The sequence below is a fragment of the Haemaphysalis longicornis genome, unplaced genomic scaffold, assembly GCF_048455015.1.
Source record: "Haemaphysalis longicornis isolate Haplotype H1 unplaced genomic scaffold, Haemaphysalis longicornis Haplotype H1 scaffold_10, whole genome shotgun sequence".
In the NCBI taxonomy this organism is placed as follows: domain Eukaryota; kingdom Metazoa; phylum Arthropoda; class Arachnida; order Ixodida; family Ixodidae; genus Haemaphysalis; species Haemaphysalis longicornis.
The window spans coordinates 13,103,949-13,118,013 of NW_027526204.1; the positions used below are offsets into that span (position 1 = coordinate 13,103,949).

At 46.6% G+C, this 14,065-nt stretch overlaps 1 protein-coding gene across 4 annotated transcripts in view; it reads right to left on the bottom strand.

Moving 5' to 3' along the window:
* Positions 1-9,140: 9,140 nt before the first annotated feature.
* The window catches only part of LOC144158202 (deoxyribonuclease TATDN1-like), a 71,264-nt gene continuing 66,339 nt past the window's right edge, over positions 9,141-14,065 (bottom strand). For 3 of the 4 annotated variants that reach the window (XM_077688901.1, XM_077688903.1, XM_077688900.1), the window contains one exon: positions 9,141-9,334. In XM_077688901.1, coding sequence (XP_077545027.1) covers positions 9,217-9,334 — 118 coding nt within the window. In that variant the 3' untranslated portion in view covers positions 9,141-9,216. Of the gene's footprint in view, positions 9,339-14,065 lie in introns of all 4 variants that reach the window. The other variant, XM_077688902.1, reaches the window with a different exon arrangement.

A 14,065-nucleotide genomic window follows, 5' to 3' on the forward strand; every position in this document is an offset into this window, starting at 1 on the left:
CGTTCTTCCCGCCACTGCGAACAGTAGGGGGAAGTGCGAACTCCGCACAAGTGCATGCGGTTGCACTGGCGCTTGGCAGCGCGACAGATCAACTCAGTTCTGCAATGCATGTCTGTTGACAAGGTCCCGGGACGGATTTAGGCCTCGGAATCTGACTCGCTGCAGTGGCACGCATCGCCGTTGGCAGCGAATACAGTCGCCCGGACGTTGTCAGTGGCATCGAAATGTTTCTCGAACACACGCACGTGTTCTTGGGAGTCGAAGCGGAAGTCGTCTGTTTCCTGTCGCTTATTGACACGGTTCCATTTTCAATTCTTCCTTCAAAGGGTCGGTAAACATACAAGGTAAACTCCTTCCGTTGTAACGTTGTAGAAGTGAGAGAGAGAGAGGGAGAGAGAGAGAGAGATGGAGAGAGAGAGAGGGAGAGAGAGAACATTTATTGCCTAGTCACTGTCCTATAAATCAAAGTCAGCTAAAACATGGAAGATGAGGCATCGCTGTCTTCAGAGTAGGCCAGAATTTCATCTGAAAGCTTCTAAACATCAAGGAAGAGAGCCGCCTGGGCGGCTCGAACGTCTGTTCCGGGCGGGGGAGCCGGGCAAGTGCCCCATGAGGTGACGCGGGAGACGGAGGGCGAAAGTTCGAGGGTGACAGCCCCAGTAGGAGTGAGAAATAGAGGGACTGGGAGGGCGTAGGTTAGCGGCGGAGAATAACGGTTTGAGCGCGAGTGACACGTGGACTAGGATATGGAGAAGGGTAGGCTGGTGAGTGGGTGAGGCGATAGGACAGTTGGGTGAAATGACGAGTAGTGCGATCGCAGAGACGAGTGGAAGGAAGATAAGGTGAGGTTGGCCAGAGCATAGACGTACCGGAGGATAGATCTCGGAACAGCGCGTTTAATCTTGCGTTGCCCTCCATGTTGGCGTGCCTAGAAACCCATACCAGGATAACGATGCGAAAAGAATAGCTGTTGGCAGCATCAGTCAGTAAGTCAGATGAAAAAGGGTTGACGGTATAGCATAAATAATGTGAAATGGCTGATTGCGAATGTGTGAATATGTAAGTAGGGTGTTCGGTGGAGGTTGTGAGAGCGGCATGCTCTGTAGCATGAGTGATGGAGTGCTGCACTAGGGAGGCGGCGTCTGGCGGACAGGGAAAGGGCGTTTGTTCTGAGATGAAAGACGTGGGGCGTAAAATGGCTGTGGTTCCTTCTTGCGTAGAGACAAAAATAACTTGCGCCGTTATAGCGCACCGGCGGTTCCTGCTTGTCTATGAATGAGACACGCATGGTGAGGGCGTAGAAGGCGTTGGCATCCATGCATGCCCGAAAGAATTCACATTATTAGGTCGGGGTTCTATGCGGGGACGATGAAATGTAGTCCAAAGAGTGGGAGCTGTAAGGATTGGGGGAAGCGACGTGGCCGGGTATGTCATTGTCTGCAACAGTGCACGACCTTCGTGAGATGACTGACGGTGCAGAAGTTCGGCTTGTTTCTGTGTCTCAATACGGTCTTCCATAGTGTTGTGTGCACCGGTCTAATTATAGGTTGGTATTAGGTGCGTAGTAGGGCCCGCCAAGGACTATGTGATAAAGCTTAGAGATAGCTGCCTCTTGTTTGGTTAGTTTAGTAGGTGTGGGACGCATGTATGGTAGCTTATAACGTATACAGGACATGCTCATATGCAATATGAAGGAAATGTTGCTCGTGTGCACCAAATTGGTGATTTGTGATGCGGGACAGGATATGAGTCATTTGCTCGATTTGTGAGTGTATAGTTTGAAGTGTAGGGCACGAACTACCCGAGTAGTGATAAGTAAGACCGACATGTTTTAGTGAGTGCATTTGGAATGGGGTGTTAACGATGAAGGTGTTGATGAGGTCACGGTCAGGGGCTCTGCCTTTCTTCTAAGTTATAATCATGATGGCCGATTTGGAAGGAAAGATAGGCCATGGGAGGGAACATGATTGTTTATGAGCTTAGGTGTTAGTTCAAGTTAGAGTTGGGCTGTGAGGCCCGGAGTGAAATATCACTGGAATAGATGCAGTAGGAGAGCAATAGAGTCAAGGAGAGGAGGCAGTTGGGCTTGTGCCATGGTAAAAAAGGTTGGAGAAACAATTGAGCCCTGAAGGGTGCCAGCTAGAGGTTAGATAAAAAGATAAAGGCGACTTCCATGGAGGTTTAAAGAGGCTATACGGTTTGACAGAAAGGGTTTGATAGAGTTGTACATTAGGCTCCCGCAAGGTTCGGGCAAGGTAAGGTTCGGGGTACAGTAAGGATCGGGGTAAGGTTCGGGCAAAGTAAGGGAGAATTGACTCGTGTCAAACTGTATCATATGCTTTGTAAAGGACGAGGGTGAGGAGGCCGAAAGTTGGGAGGAGCTCGGGAATTCGTAAAGATCGCGAGAGACGCAGAGCAGTGTGCCCTGTGTCGAAATTTCATAACTAAAGCAGGTTGGGTTGAAGCGGAGAGGTTAGTCATGTTTCATGTGCCATTCGAGGCGGGTAGCACCGTGAGTTGTAGGTGTTTGTCGACGTACGAAATAAGCGAAATATGTCTTACATTGTCTTTAGGTGCCGGAGTTAGATTTCGCCTCTCCATCTTGGTGAATGATGAACACAAAATAATGAGGTCCTTTTGATGCTCAGCCGAGAAGACGATCACGATTCGCTACGTTGACCGTCGTCCAATTCTTGAAGCGGGTGAGGTATGAGGACTGCTTTTCTTGCAGGATATTAAGTTTGTTTAAACTATTTACATCAGGACAGAATTACGGTTGCTTTTTCACTCTGCCCGCAGCATCCTGTTTGGCCATGATCTATACTGAACTAGATCCTTCTCGACCGACCGACCGCGGACAAAACCCGATACTCTGGTTCTCATTCCAAAAACCACGCCTCCAAAGGGGGCGTTCAAGGAAGAGCGGAAAAAAAAAACATTTTTCAACATGATATATATGGACCACGGATTGGCCACAAGAACTAAGCAATCTTAAACATGTCCCCACCTGTGGTCACATGACCTAACACTCTCTCTCATAGAATTCATAGTACGTTTCCGAGGCACGTTATTGCAACCGACAAGCAAATACAAGACATCTGCCACCTAAAGTCACTGACCGCACGGATTGGTCAAACCATTACGTTAAGCAGGCGGCACCTGCACAAAGCCAAAGCCGAACGCTTCGAGCGGTATTCGCGCAGCTAACATTCCGCAGTGTCCTCACCTTGCTGCACTGTTGTACGGCATACCCAGCTTTCTCGCTCAAAATTCCGACCTCTCAGGAACCTAGGGAAACCACTTCAGGACAGTGATATTTGGCACAAAGCAAGAAGTCAACGCGTAGATGAAAACAATAGAAAAACTCTCTAGGATTCTGAATATTTTATGTGCAATTCGCTGTCAAATTTTACTCCCTATGCATTTCTATGGGATAGTTTCCATGGCTCAGGAACCTAGCCGCAAAACGTGCAAGACTTGAAACTGTGTGCAAAGCACGTTTTCACCCCCAATATTGGCAGCGCAAAATAACTTTCAATTACGCTGAATAACAGCAAAGTAATCGCTGTTGAAAGGACTGCCATGAGCGGGAAAGCTGCACATGGAACGACGTTCCAAGGAACGGCGTTCCTGGAACTAGTTCCTTTTGGGAGGAACGGAGGAACGTCACCGTTCCATTAATTAAAAGTGGGTGGAACTGTAACTGTAACTCGTTACGTTTACGAAGGAGTGCCAGAGGGAACTTCTGTAAACGTTCCATCTGCAGTATTTGGCTGTATTTGATGCCAAGGCTTAAGGGCGCTGAAGCTAGTACAAAAAGCCGCTGACCGCTATTGTGCTTATCTTCCTATAGCTACCCAATTTTCCCGCCCTTCTTCAGAACATGCTTCCTCGAAAGTCAGACAGAAGAATGACGACGCAGCGGGCTGCAGCCTGTCGGCAGGTTGCACCGGGCGCGCACGGCCTCGTCGCTACGTCGGGTGCGGATGCGCATGATACAGGTGCTTCGGCGTCCCTTTGGTTCGTCTTCTGCCGCGAGTTCTTCTTCTGTGCATAAGAGTGGAACGCGAAATCCGAGCAGGAGAAGACGTGCCTGTGCCGTGTTCACCACACATATATTATCTCCAGTACAGGCAGCCGTGCCAGCCGAAGGGGCCATACGAGACACTGGGCGCCTGGGTCGTTGGCGTTGCGCACACCGCGTGTAAAAACTAGGCGTCAAGTTCTCAGCCTCAGATTCTTGAAATATTTCGGCTGCCGTCCAAAGCGAGGCGAGAGCCATCTGATGTCTTCCGCAACAGCAACCATCCGTGAGAGCAGCAAGCCGAATCTGACCTCGGAAATTCTATCGCCCTGCGGCACCGCCGTGGTACTCGAACGCGCAGCCGTAAACTTTCTCACGCACCGAGCGAACCACCGGTTTTGTAATGTGCCCACTGCCAGGTTTGCTTTACGGTCGGTTTTCGTATTTCTCTGGGAGTTATTCCGCCACCCTTCCTTCGCATCATAGCAGTGCGAAGACTGTAATGCATTGTTACAGACCGGTTCCGACCAGTGCTTTAGCCGGGCACCGATGGCGAGCCGAGTAGCGTATACTCACGTAGGGTTGCCAACCGTCCCGGTTTACGCGGGACTGTCCCTACTTATCATACAACGTCCCGAGCCCCGCGCCGTCCCTGACAAGACAGCTATATGTGCCCGATTTGTTCCGGACCGTGCAATTAGTAATTTTTTGTTACCCAAAGCACGCTCAACTGGGCGCGTCACGCTCTGGAAGTGAACTTGTCCAGGCAGAGCTTCAGGTAAAGCTGAACTTGCACGTGAAGCGCGACAACATTTACGGAGCAATTGTTGCGAGCCGCATGTATCCAGATGAAGTACCGTTTCAAGAGGCCGCAACAATAAAGAAACAATGGATTTGTCTGGAAAATGCCACCGCAAAGAAAGCTGATTACGCTACTCTCCCCCTCTCCCCCCACTCCGACTTCGTTCATTGAAGACTTGGTAAGCTGGTGGCTGTTGCCGTGCGTAGAATTCCTTCAGTAAGGCTTGTTGTTGGGCTAGTTGGTATCGGTAGTTGTACGTGGTTGGAAAAGCGCTTTTTTGTGTCACAAAAAAGCGTTTTTCCAACCATGTACAGAATTCCTTCGTTCCGAAAACGAGATGCCGGAGGCCAAACTTAAAAACTGTAGCCTAAGGTTGCAGCAGACAAGGCTGCGGCAAAAAGGCAACCATGAACTCTCAATCCGGCAGAGTAACACTCTGAAGCTCTGTTGTGCGCAGTTGCTGCGATGCTCGCGCGTGCGAGGATTTAAGAAGCAAATCCTCATGGTCAAGGTTATGCGCACGGCACCACACAGTGTTTCAGCGACCGTCATACACAATATACACAAAACAACCACTGTCCGTGAAGAGCGCGGCTTGTATGCTAGCACACGCCTATCAGCGCATGCGGAGACAGTGTGCTGAGCCTGACGGATATATCCTCATGTACAACACGGTAGTACTTTGAAGAGCTTTGGTGGTACGGCTCTTCAACATTGCCAACGAAGTGTTGACGAAAAAACGGGCTCGTCTGTCGGACACCAACATCGAGATGCAACCTTTGCTGAGTTGAGGCAAAGGACTCTACTAGGTTACGAATCTGTATTCTGGACCTTTCTTTTACTCATACTGTAATATTGAATCAGCATTCATTACACGCCTATGTATTGTTCCTTTCGATGCGGTTTCTTGTGCAAGAAATTAATGTTCGTGCACGTGAGTAACTTTCTTTTTGCACATCTGAAGCGCAGTATCCTGACTGCGCATTTAAGACCCAAGTGGGAAGCGCCATATATGTTGCACTTGTGATCGATGAGAACCACATTTGCAGTTAAAAATGTCTGGAATATATCCGGTGCTTGCTGAAAAAAATCGTCTAGGAGCGTTTCGTTGAATTCTTCTTATCTCCAGATAATTTGCTGCCGGCGGTGTTCATATTCGTATAATATACGAAGTTTGATGTGAGGGTTAAATTCCACACTTCATTTCGCTTAAGGATTATCCGACACCACATTTTAATTAAAAATCAAATGTAACGCTAATGTAACGACACGTTAAAATGTTCGAAGTGTAACTGGAACACGTTTCTTTCTCAATATAGGAACTTGTAACGGGAACTCGTTTCAAAATTGGGAAGGAACGAGGAACGAGCTTTCGTTCCTATTTTAGAGGAATGTGTACAACACGTTCCTTTAAAACAGGAACGAAAGCTCGTTCCTCGTTCCTGCCCAATTTTGAAACGAGTTCCCGTTACAAGTTTCTATATTGAGAAAGAAACGCGTTGTACTTACACTTCGAAAACTGGAACGTATCGTTACATTAACGTTACATTCCATTTTTAAATTAAAATATGGTGTCGTATTCCTGAGCCGAAATAAAGTCAGACATTTAAAAGCTCACATCCAACTACGCATATTATAGGGATAGGAAAACCGCCGGCAGCAGTTTATCTGGAGATAAAAAGAATACAAAAAAAAATGCTCCTAGACGATTCTTTTTTCAGGGAGCACCGGACAAACTTCAGACACGTCTAACTGCGATTTTAGTGCTCGTCTATTATAGGTGCAACACATATGACACTTCCCACTTCGGTGTTACGAATGCGCGCTAAAGTTACTGGGCTTCCGATATGCGAATAGAAAGTTACATGCAGGAACGTAATTAAAAGTCTTGCATTAGAAACCGCGTAGAAAGGAACAATACACAGGTCTTTAATTAATGCTTATTTAATATTGCAGTTTATATAAAATACCTTACGGCCCCTTTGCAGGGAATTTAGTAAGGGAGTTACAAAAGTGGAGCTGTGCGGATCGTGCAGCACAAATTTGCGACGAAAATAACACAGCAGAACAAGTAATGACTACAGGGTTCGCAATCCAAGTTTACGTCAGAAGACTATAACACGAAGAAAAATAAATGCCAAAGGCGTAGTCACACAAAAAATCTACAAAGTATGCTAAAAACAATCAGGGTAGTAGATAAAGGAAACAACCAAAGATAGTCAAGTATGTGGACGCGACGCACGAATCATTTGCGGTGGTTAGAAATACGCACACGGGAAAAGCACAGGAAGTAACCTGGAGCCTAATTACGTGCATGAAAAAACATTTACACTTTTAAAAGTATAGTCGGACACAAAGTGCGACACTATAAAGGAATAGAAACAACCACAAATAAATAAAAATGATACAACAACAAAAACACGTCTCGTGTTACCGAAACGACAGATTCTTTGGTTCGTCAAGCAGAAAAAAGTTAAGTACATAACAAAGTTACAGGATATGGCAGAAGAGAAAAATGTAGAATGAATGAAAAAAGGGAAAACAATTAGTGGGAAAAAATATCCGAATGCATAGTCGCACCTAAGTAGAGTCTCTCGTTTGAACTCAGCAGCAGGGGCCGTATTCTGCTGGGCATCCGGCGCACCTCGGATTAGATCCGAGGCGCAATCCGGTGCGGTCACGTGAGGTTGCGCTCGGTTGGGGTGTCACGCGATTGGCTCGGAGCGAAAACGTCAGCCGGCCTGCGTCACGCGGCTATATTTTGGCGATATTTTGGTGACGTCACGTAGCCAAGTGGCTCCCGCGAGCGAGGCGTGAAATCCGGCACGGTCGAGAGCGCATCAGATTGTAAGGTGGCTGCGTTTATGCCGCCCGTGTTTGCACTTTTGTTGGAGCTGCTGGAAGAGGATCCCGTGCCTGAGCGTCGGCTGAGCGACGGCGACTTTAAGCGCCGTTTCCGCGTCAACAAGAACACGGCGCGGATGCTGTGCGACGCACTCTCCGAACACGCTAGGCCTCGAGGTGCGACGGAGCTGCCTACGGAAGCGACGGTGATGTGCGCGCTGAGGTTCTTCGCTACTGGCAGCTTTCCAGATTGTCGGTAGCGGTGATACTCTCGGCATGACGCAGCCGTCGCCATGCCGAGATGCTAAAACACCAACTAGCCCATTCCCAAGCCTTGCACATTGAGTGGAATGGCTGTAATTTTTTTTCACAATAGAATATTCGCAACGAGGTCCAGAAACAAGTCACTTCTGGTACTGAAGGTAGTGCGTGGTCGCGAAGCGTATTTTATTTATTTAATTTTATTTAATACATACTGCGGACCACACTTAGGTCAAGAGCAATACAACAAAACATACACAAAAACCAATGCACAGTTACCCAGTATCGCAAGTACTTCATTCGGTTATCTGGTTCCAGTCTGAAATGGTGCCTGGAAAAAACGAAAATTTGAACGTGTCCGTTCTCGCGAAGTACGGAGTTAGTGCATTTGGTTGCTGATGTCTTGTCGGTCTTGTGTTTAATGGAGAAAGAAAGGGGGTTGGATCAAGGGCAAGTTTGCGATTATATAAAAGAGACAGAAAATGAGACAGAAAATGAGGAAAATGAGGTAGCTCTTGCCATACGAAGGTCCGAAAAAAAGGAAGGTCTCGTTGGAAATTTAGTGTTGATGTCAGCATTTGCGCCAGATGAAGACAAGTACATTATGGTGCCTTGGCGCTCGCCGAACACAAAAGTGCTGCACTGTTCGCCAAGGGCGAAACCTAAAATAACTGACAAGCACAGCGTGCCTCCCCGTCGCCTTGTCCTCCAGAAAATTTGTGCTGCTTCGGGCCAGCATGTCGTGTCCAACTAACACCGCTCTCTCAGTGGCCGAACCCACCGATCGTGCTTGCGGCCCGCATTCATCTACGCTTCCGGTAGTTACAAAGTAGAAAGCAGTGCATGCACCCTATATACGATTTACATGAATCAGGAGCTCACATCCCCTGACACCTCATGACACCCCGTGGCTGACACCCAGACACCCCATCAGTCATGTTTTGCGCTGTTTTCTTTTGCAACGTGGTATACCAGTTCACTCGAAGTATTTTTATGCCTACTTGACGGCGGGAGTGATTCTGCGCACCCTCTTGTCTCCATGTCGACCGGTAAGGTTCTGCACAGACTCCGCCGTTGCGCTGCGACTTGTCGTAACTTGAAACTGCGACCGTGGAGGAAGAGACGAATATGCATGCCAGTTTAGGGCCGTGTTAAAAACAGCCCATATTAGCGCACTTAGAGTGACCGCGTTTCAATTGTACCGGTCAATGAGAGCCCAGGGCAAAGCTGTATTTCGCATCCTTAGTGAGCACATATGTCCAACCGAGGTACGTGGGAATATCTTCTATAGGACGAAGCTGGGCAGGCTGTCAGGGAAACAGAAGCCTGCACGTGTTGTCGTAGACCTGGGCAGCCAGGGCGTCGGGGTCTTCTCCACGAACGCTGGCCAAAACCTCCAGCACCTGCCTGCGTGAGCAGAGGGCTCTCGGTCAGCGAAGAACGCACACGAGTCGCAGAAAAGGTAAGAAAGTCGGAAAGGTTTCTTCGCTCACTGGGGCTGTTCGCGGCACGCAAACGAATCCGATTCGGAATGTGCGGCACACACCCATCTTGCTCAAACCGGATCCTCGTCTGTTCATTTACCTACCGAGTGTCTGTCTCCGCGTTGAGTGCAGCTCTTTTAAATGGTACGAAGATCAGCTTGAAATAAACATTTTGCAGAGTTTTCACGAGGTTGAATACGTACTCTAAATGAACACCGAAAACTGTCATCGAAGGCATGCGCAGCAGCGTTCTCACTGCGCCTAATCATAGTTATGCGTGCATGGTGAAGTTGCCGAAATCTTTATGCGATAACACAAGGATTACCAATTCAGACAGCAGGCGTCAGAAAGCAAAACTGTGTCTTGCTGCTGGGCAATCAGCCTTAGCTGACTGGGGATTATCAGCGGTCATTTAAAAAATGGACGCCATCCCGCCCTTTGAAAGTGGATGTCCCGCGCAGCTGTTGCAAACCACTACTCATGCTGATGGGGGAGGGTATGAAATGTTCCTCGTCGTCTCGGCGGGCTTGTCGCTTGCACTCGGCCTCTCTGGCGTCAAATGCTGGTTCCTGACGCATGCGCTCGGCGTTTTGGGCGACAACTGCTGGGTCCTGCCTAGCCAGACGCACACGCTAGCCCTCGAACTGCGTGAACACCCCTCCCCTTTTGAGAGTAGCTGCAAACCTAATCTTCACCAGAACACATAATTGTTCTCCGGCTTCTTTATCATCCATCATGCGGTTTCGACGCTTCTTTTGGGATTTTTTTCTTTACGCGAATAGTCATCTCTATGCTGCACGTTTGATTAGCCTGGCGCATGCGCTCGACGTCTTGGGCGAGAACTTCTGGGTACTGCCTGGGGTTCTTGCTTACGACACGAAATCTTCCGACCGACAAATGGCTAACAGCTTCGCTGTAAAATTAATCAGGGCACTCAAGTCTGCTTGAGTGTTTTGGAAGCGAAAGCTGGCGATAATTACAAACAACTTGTTCACTGCTACACCGTATTCGCATCTCTCTCTTCGCTTTCGTGTCGTCGTCTTAAGGCGGAAATTACGTCAGCAAGCAGACTTGCACACGCCGCAGCATCCCCAGAGTCAGGTTCTGTGCGGCTGGTGTGCACTATTCTGCTCACGTGCCATCACGTTCAGGTGTCACGCCACACGCACTATTCTTCAACTGTTATGTTTCCAATTCGTAGTTTTGTGAATTTTGTGACGCGGGAACAATGCCTCTCAAAGCTCCCAGCCCCTGGCAACAACAACTTTTCTTCTACGCTGGAAACGTGCGGAGATAGCACAGACCTCCACAAAGATTTTGTAATCAACATTAGATAGTGTGACTGGCCGGTAACCATTAACTGAAAGCAGTTTTTGCTTTGCTGTGGACTTCAGGATTAAACAGCGTGACTTTGAGAGAATAATCCGCGAAGAGGGTTTATATCGAGGGGCACGAAAAAATGTTGCGGGAAACGGGGCACAAAAGAGACTTAAAGAATTTGTAATCCTGAAATTCCGTCAGGGACAGGTAACTTGAAAGAGCGAAGCTGATCAACAGCATTTTCTACTTCAGTGAAGGTAATTGGGCCAATTATGCATGAAGAATCTTCATCTGATACAGGTGTAATAAGGGACACAACTCACTTAAGAACTCAATTTAGAATGGAAGAATAACCCCCGTTTTCCAAAAAGGCATTAGGGAATGTACTGAGAATTATCGGCCCATATGCGTTTTACCATTTTTTAGTAAAATAGTCGAAAAGCTCTTGTATTAAATTTAACCTATTATCCTCACGTCAGTTCGCTTTTGACCCGGTTATTCTACAGAGCTTGCACTTATTTATCTTACTAATCAAATTAAACAAGTCATCGACGAGGGTTTACTTTTTAGTGGTGTTTTTAAAAACCTTACTAAAGCATTTGAAACAATTGACCACTCAATCCTACTACACAAACTTGAATCATTTGGCATTTCTTGGCCTTCTCTTGAACTCACTCACTGTTATTTGATGGATCTATGTCAACTGGTGCAAATTAACGGTCACTTTTCCTCCGCAAAAACAGTTACGAGGGGAGTTCCTCCGGGTTCAATTCTGGCTGCTCTACTTTTCTTGTTATTTAATAATTTACCTAATGCGCCTCAAAGCTCTAAATGTCTGTTATATGCGGATGACACCATTATACTTACGTCGAGCAGCAATCACATCGCACTTCAAAATGCACTAAACACAGACCTTATCGGCATCCACCAGTACTACGTGAATATTCAACTGCAAATGCATGCTACAAAAACAACATTTACGACATTTCATTTCCCACAGAAAACGGTTACCTTGCCTCTTTCACTTGTAATAAATGATCACAAAATACCTGCTTCAAAGAGCACTCGGTTTCTTGGCGTCGTTTTGGATAAACATCTCAAGTTTCATGCTCACGCGCAGTTGCTACTAAAAAAGGTTTATTTCGGTATTCACGTCATTGTGAAAGCATTACCATGTTTCCCACAACATGTTATCCTGTCACTATACTATTCTTACATTCACAGCCATCTTTTATATTGCTTATCATCTTGGGGAAACACGTACAACACACATTTATATAATCTACGACATCTCCAAAACCAAGCCGCGCGGCTAATGACGTTCAGTGATTACGTTTGTCGCTTCATCCCCCTATACGTTGACTTAAACATAGTTCCCCTTGATGAATTATTTACTTTAAAGTTGGCAGTCACGATGTTTCTCCTGATTCATCACGATGTGCGCATAGAAAGTTTCACCCCTGAACTTTTCACTAATAATAATAGAACTCGGTTCTCTGCGATAAGAATTTTATTTGCCCAATGCTCGCACAAACTATGGGCAAATGACTGTTAAATTTGCTGGTGTCTCCATGTGAAATTCCTCCTGAAATCAAACAGTCTTTCACGACGGGCTCATTTTGCCGAAAAACCAAAAAATACCTAATTACTGAACTAACTGGACCATATTGGACACAGCTTTAATAAGGAAATTGAAACTGGTTCTTGTTTTTACTTCCTGCTTGTTTCACACTGCTTTGTTGAACTTGTATGTTCTGTGTATAATTACAGTATCGCTGCTCCTATTGTGTAAGTGGAGCGGTAGACAACATCTCACGAAAACGTTGTTTTATGTATGACTTAGTCCTGCTGCTATAATTATTGCAGACTTGTTCATTACCTTCGTTATTTCTTGAAAATTGTATAAAGTGTTTTCGTTCCCTTTGTTCACGTTACTACTTCGTAGTTACGCATTGTATACAAACTTCGTCATAACGCTCATTTTCTGCTGCATATTATGCATCGTTTAATCCACGATGTGCTAGCAGGTCCCCCGACAGTTTATTCTGGGACCTCCATATGTCTTCCGCTTATTCGTTAATCTTATCTGTACGTCTACCCTTCAATAAACTACGAACTTCAAACAAGACACAAAGTAATGCTCGTTTCTGTTTTCACTCGTTGAGCATGTAAACATTGCTTAATTGTTTTGAGCGGCGTGCGCCTTTGTTATCTGTTCAACCAGACCAGTTGTTAATGGGCGCCGCTGGACGTCGGTGGCGATACGATCATCGGCTATAGACAAGGGTGCCCTCTGCCCCGATTCTATTTGCTTTTTATTTAGAGCCGCTATGCATGTCAGTTCTTCAATGCCGAAGCGTTCACAGTTTTAATGTTTTGGGCAATAAGTTTAAGGTATTGCATTCGCAGATGACCTCGCCTTCTGTGCTGGAAAGCCAAGTATTAAAAAGGTGCTCTCGTTGGCCGAATAATTCGGGCTTTCAGGCACTAAAACTGACTTTACAAAGAGTTCTGGCCTTCAGCTTGGCTCATTGGTGCTCACCCCATCCAATATGCCAGCATTGAAAGGTCACGTCGGCTACCAAAATACCTTGGCCTACCAATGAACTGCTTTAAGAATAGCACAAGATACCGGTGGGATCGGGGGAAACACTCTGTCGTTATGCTGAGAGTTCCATGTCGCATAATCTTTCAATTTTAGGAACAGCTAATGTGTGCAACATGTTTATCGCTACAATAGGGCCGTACGTTTTAAATTTTGCACTGCGCGCGGCTCCCGATTCAGCGTTTTCACAGCACCTTCGCGACATTTGTATGGCTGTCTTCCATGGAGCCTGGGCGGGATAGTCTGTTTAGGCCCGTCTGTGCGGGTGGGCTCGAGTGAAGCGTCTCTATTTGAGGCAACTAGTCACGCGTTTTTGGTTTCTCTGTGACTCATCCCACCCTATTATAAGAGCCGTTTGTCAAGTGAATCTTGTGGATCTCCTTCCTGGTATTATTGTTTCCTCTAATTTTTTTCTCACGGCCGTATATATGGGGGTTCTTGCATGAGGTGCGTTCTTCTGTACGATTTTTATTGGCTTGTTTTTCCACTGACTATTTATTTACGGTGTCGTGCAAAACACTCTACATGGATTAAATATCAATGCTATTTCCTGAACACCTCTACAGATCTCCTTACGATGGTTTGCCCGGTCATGATATCCTTAAGCGAGTTTGTAAAATGCCTCTTTCACCATGTACAAAATCTTAGTTTTTCAAGCTACGTACGTAAACCTTGCACGTTAAGACGTGGCTGCGCAGCAGGAACGTTTTTGTGTGTTCTGTTAA